General features: G+C 33.3%; 2 protein-coding genes across 2 annotated transcripts; one reads left to right on the forward strand and one right to left on the reverse strand.

The window, feature by feature from the left end:
• LOC109126294 (uncharacterized mitochondrial protein AtMg00810-like) lies at window positions 54-809 on the forward strand. The gene has a single exon (XM_019229684.1). It carries the CDS (start codon window positions 54-56, stop codon window positions 807-809), a length of 756 nt encoding a protein of 251 aa, XP_019085229.1.
• On the reverse strand, window positions 1,246-1,884 carry LOC104716137 (putative lipid-binding protein AIR1). The gene has a single exon (XM_010433497.2). The coding sequence runs from the start codon at window positions 1,818-1,820 to the stop codon at window positions 1,497-1,499; it is 324 nt and encodes a 107-aa protein (XP_010431799.1). The 5' UTR covers window positions 1,821-1,884; the 3' UTR covers window positions 1,246-1,496.

Genomic DNA, 5,680 nt, shown 5'->3' on the forward strand with positions numbered 1-5,680 from the left:
AGAATTTGTTGGAAGATGCAGGTTTACTTGGTTGTAAACCGAGTCCTATACCTATGGATCCTAGTCTTCATCTTACTACATCTATGGGAACTCCTTTGTCTAATCCTCGTTCTTATAGGGAACTCATTGGATTGCTACTTTATCTCACCATTACCAGACCTGATATTACATTTGCCGTTCATCAATTGAGTCAGTTCATTTCAGCACCTTTGGACATTCATCTTCAGGCAGCTCACAAGGTTTTACGGTACATTAAGGCTAATCCTGGCCAAGGACTTATGTACTCTGTTGATAGTGACTTGAGCTTGAATGCCTTTTGTGATGCTGACTGGGGGAAATGTAAAGATACTAGGCGGTCTATTACTGGTTATTGCATATATCTTGGTAACTCGCTTATCTCGTGGAGATCAAAGAAGCAAGGAGTCACTAGTCGGAGTAGTACAGAATCTGAGTACCGTAGTATGGCTCAGGCGACATGTGAACTCATTTGGTTGCAGCAATTGTTTAAGGATCTTCGTCTTCCAGTTCCAGGACCAGCTAAACTCTATTGTGACAACAAGTCGGCTCTGCATATTGCTATGAACCCTGATTTTCACGAAAGGACAAAACATATAGAGATAGATTGTCACACGGTTAGAGATCGGATTAAAGCAGGTACTCTCAAAGTCTTCCATGTTCCTTCGGAGAATCAACACGCTGACATCCTCACCAAGCCACTTCATCCAGGTCCTTTCTATGGATTGCTTTCTAAGATGTCATTATCAAGCCTGTATCTTCCAAACCAGACATCTTTGAAGCTACAGAATTGAGAGGGGCGTATTAGGATACATGAGGATTGGTTATTGACTGGTTCACAACCGGTTAATCCTGGTTCAATTAGTTTGGTTAATATGTGTTAGTATATAAGAAGATGAGATTAAGAGAGTATGGTTAAGATTTGTAATATACACTTTATTTTCCGATAATAAAAAGTTTGTTAGAGCTCTCTGAAGCTCGCTTCTCATCTTTCTTCTCTGTTACCTTTTCCGGTGTATCAGAACTTTTTCAAGAGTTTCTAAAGAGCCATTATGCTTAGCGTTTTGAAACAATATTGAGAGAGTGTATTGGTCAATATTAATAAGATAGGTGTGTACCGAGTACGGACCATGTGGTTAGCCCTAGCCCCTAGCAACTAGGGTAGTTTAGCTGGCGATCTGAAGTAAAGCGTTTGGAACGCAATGTTAAGTGTAATAAGTGAATTATTTATCAAATTTTAACGGCACGGTTACAAAAAGACGGAGGAACAATAAAGCAAAGGAGTACATACTTGCTGGCGAAAATAAAATAAAGGGAGTACAGACTTGCCGATTACAGATAATCCATTATTGCATGAGAACGTACGTTCCTTATAAACAATAATCCAAGTAAAATACAAACAAAAAAAAAACCTTAAAATAAAACGAGAAGATAAGACAATAGGTTCCAGATTCATAAACTGTATGTTATAAATATTCAACTTACGCGCACTGGAAGTTCGTTGGGGCTTTTCTACCGCAAATATTGAGGAGTACGCTGAGATCGATGGGAAGGTTAAGGTTGATTCCAAGAATGTTAACCTTGAGCAAAGTGCATAGGCAGGCTGCAGCCTCAAGGTCAACCAAACCTTGGATGAGAGAGCAGCATGGCTTTACAGGTGGGTTTCCCAATGTTAGGTCCACTAGCTTGAGAACATTGGCACAAACACCGAGCTGTAGGGAATCTTTAGGACAAGCCGCAGAGGTGTAAGTGACAAAGAGAAGGTTGAGAGAAAGGAAGAGTGCAAGGGAGGTTCTTGGAGCCATTGGTTTGTGGAGTTGTAAGGCTCAAGAAATAGTAGTGAGTTTAAGTTTGTTTGAGATTGGTGGAGATAAATGTTAAGTGTTTAGTGGGTATTTATAGGGTTTTCATTAGGAGAGAAATGTGAAGGTTCTGATTAGTTGATTAATTTTTTTTTTATAGATATGATTTGATTATTAAAGAACACTTAGTTTGATTTAAAAAAAAAGTTTTCATCATTGTCCAAATTAGCTGGTAATCACTAAAAGTTTATGGTTCTAACGTTAATAAACAACTTAGGTGTGGTGGTAATAATGTGCAATTTCTAATTAGAATACATACACAGTTTTATTGTTACAATTATTTTTTTTCTTATTTTTTCCTATAACTAAGAAAGAGGTTCTATGCCAAATTTTGATACGTTTCTTTAAACACAAGCCAACCTTTAATAAGTTACATATACGTATCAATTATCACTGGATTGTGACCTTTTATATAGACTACATACTCCTATTAGCACGTTACTAAAGAACAATTATTCACAGATCGTTATTAGTACAGCACCAAGTAATAAGCAAATATATTACCTACATTGCAAGTGAGTATATGTATCTAGGTTTTTTTTTCGTTTTTTTCATAACTAGAAAAGTTGAACCCAAATAGCGTTAGTTCCTTTAAAAGACGCAAATTATAGTCAGACATCTATTTCTGTGAGTTTTTGGCAACCTCGGCCAATATACGTAACTAAGCACATCCCAAGACTAAACGGTTCTTTATTCCTTCACGCTTGTCACGAAGCAGACTTCTATGACCATTATTTCTGAAACATCATTTGCATGTGATAATTGTTTACTCATTATAAACATCATTAGTCTACTCATAATCTCACACAAAGACAAAGTTTATGACTTCATTTGCATGTGATAATTGTTTTGGTAAATCTCAAATGGTTAGACTTATAAATCATTCCTTATAACAGGGGTTACAAGATGGACAGATAGACTAGTTTGGATATTTAATAATAATAATAATAATAATAATAATAATAATAAGATTTTAATATCCAATTAAAATGATTTGATAAGTCTAACCTAATAATAATCGTATAGTTTCAACGTCATCCTTTCCCCATTTTATTAGATGGTTTAAAACAACACTGAGATCAAAGCTCAAATTTTTAGTGTGGAAAAAAAATGAAAATCCCAATTCGAGTAACTTAAAATTTAGGAATACTTATGCGCCCAATTGCAACTTTGCAATGCATGCAATCTTCTCCAATCCAATATGAATAATATAAAAGAATTCGTTAGAGTAGATCCAAAATATAATCTATATATTAAGGTGTTATAACGAGAAAATCGTCGTTATTATTTCTCTTTTGGATAATTTTTTTTTTTTTTTTTTTGTCAACGATAATAATCTTCTATTATCTATATTGAATGAGATATATGTTCGAGATCATACTACTTATATCCTTTTCCTGAATATATAACATAGCTTCGTAGATAAGTCGTGTTGATTTTATTATATTCCGTAATAAAATAAGGTTGAACATGCCAAAATATGGTTCACGGCAACTAGCTGTACGTAGGAGAGATCGAGAATTTAGCTTTCCCTTCGACAGGCTAGTAACAATATGAGAATCATCATGCCAAATCATTCAATTTATTGATCAAATATTTATATTCTTAAACTTAATATTGAATTTCCTCTTTAATTATCTACATAGCATTTCTAAAAGAAGTGAAAAGTGAATGAAGTTGATATTTCGGGCAAAGAAGTTGATATATATAGTTCAAATAATTTATACCAAGTAAGATATTGTGGTGATTCTAGTATTGTACGTTGATTATGGCTAAGTTAAATTTTAAAAAACCATAGCAAAAAAAAAAACGGATAAATATATGTTTCCATTCGAATTTTTCTATATTAATAGGAAATAAGTAAGAAGTGTAGTAAATATTATAAAATATCTAACAGAAAAGGATAAAAAAATACTTATGTACGGTTACATACATGTAATAATGGCATAAATCAATGCATATAAACAATCATCAAGTGAAAACGAAGTTGAGCTTTTTCTGCGGATCCCGATGGACTGTCCACTGCTCTTTACAGGCACTGCCATGACAACCTTATCAATTTCACCTAGTCATTGTTTGACAGAGACCAATCCGTCTAACACCAAGCTTTTCGTGGCATATTTTGATTCCTCGAGTATTTACCTGATATACTTAACCGCAAGGCAGTATATGCGGAGTCAAATTCACAAAGACCAATGATACACTAAATATTTGCGAGATTTGTAAATAGCTAAAACATTGGTTTCAGAAATTGTAAATAAAAGTGCAAGAAATAAAAGGATTTAACTTATGAGATTAAAACATTGGATCATAGGGTATTTCAGAGATCAATGATCAATAGGGAAATGAAACAAGGAATTCAATAGTTAATAACTATTCTAGAACATGAACACAAGATTTGACTAACCCTCTTTCAAGGTATTATCACTAAAATTGACTACTCAATTACTAAACTTTCATTTGTATCTCCTAATCAAATTTGCATTCAAACAAGTTCACTAAGTTCACAATATCCCCTAACATCAACTTTCACAGGTTAGAGAAATATGGCTCAATTCATATTGGATCATGCATTCTATCGAACACTTATGATGCATAAAAAAAACTAGAATATAGAACAAGGTGATCAGTCCTATTCTAGCATTAAGAGCATATGAATCAAAGAACCACAAAAAAAAAAATAGAACTCCCAAGCAACAATTAAACCATTAAATCATTTGATCCCCTACTTAGAACCCTAATACCCAATTAGGTGACTACTTACACATATTGAAAGCAACAACACAAAGAGATGAAGAAGAGATAATTAAATTGATGAAATTAAATGAGGAAAGAGTTTAGAAATCTTCTCCAAATTGTCAAAGAGGATGAATCTCTAATCTCCAGAAATGGCTTACAAAGTCTCCAGGTGCAGAAAAAATCAGAAAAGTAGAATATAGCTTACTAATTAGGTTTTCGGGGGTATTCATACTCCTATTAACATAAAAGAAATAAAATAAAAATGAAAATAGAAAAATTTAGAAAAAGGAAGTAAGTATCTGGATTATAGTCAAAATGACAACACACTTGTCCAGAATTTAGTAGACTTGTGCATAAATTTCAGCAGACTTCACCAGACTTGTGTACAACATCACCAGACTTGTCTACAAACTTCACCAGACCTCTCTAGACTTCTCCAGTCTTGTCTACAGACTTCACCAGACTTGTCTACACACTTCACCAGATTTCTCCAGACTTCATGATTCAGTTCAATTTGGAGATGTCCAAAAGTCACTTCTTGCTTATTTATTCCCGTTAAGCTCAAATCCAACCAAAATGCTTCAAATCTAACACATTGTCTTTACACCTAATCACAACTCAAGAAAAAACCAAAAAAACACAAAAAACGGAAGAAAATGCGACAAATGACTCAAAACAATAGTAAATAAAGGACAAAAGACACCAAAAACACAATACATCAAATTTATCGACAAACTGTGACCTTTCATGTGACATTTGCTTCTTAGATAGTGTCTCAAAGCTCTGTTGGATCATATTTATTATCTATATTTGTTTAGTATTGGGGATTGTCTTTGTTGTAATTTTGCTTTCAAATTTGGATTTTTGTATCTTCTTTCCTATACTTGAATTTATGAGAATGAATCAAGTATTTTGACAAAAAAAAATAAAAATAGAAAAGTAAAAGTGTAGTAAAAATTTTACTACATACAGATCAAAACAATAATCAAGTGAAAACGAACGAAATTGAACTTTTCATGTATGTTCTCTGAAGGCGTAGATCTTCTTTTTTTTGTTTTTTTTTT

This window comes from Camelina sativa, chromosome 2 (genome assembly GCF_000633955.1).
Source record: "Camelina sativa cultivar DH55 chromosome 2, Cs, whole genome shotgun sequence".
Classification (NCBI taxonomy): Eukaryota; Viridiplantae; Streptophyta; class Magnoliopsida; order Brassicales; family Brassicaceae; genus Camelina; species Camelina sativa.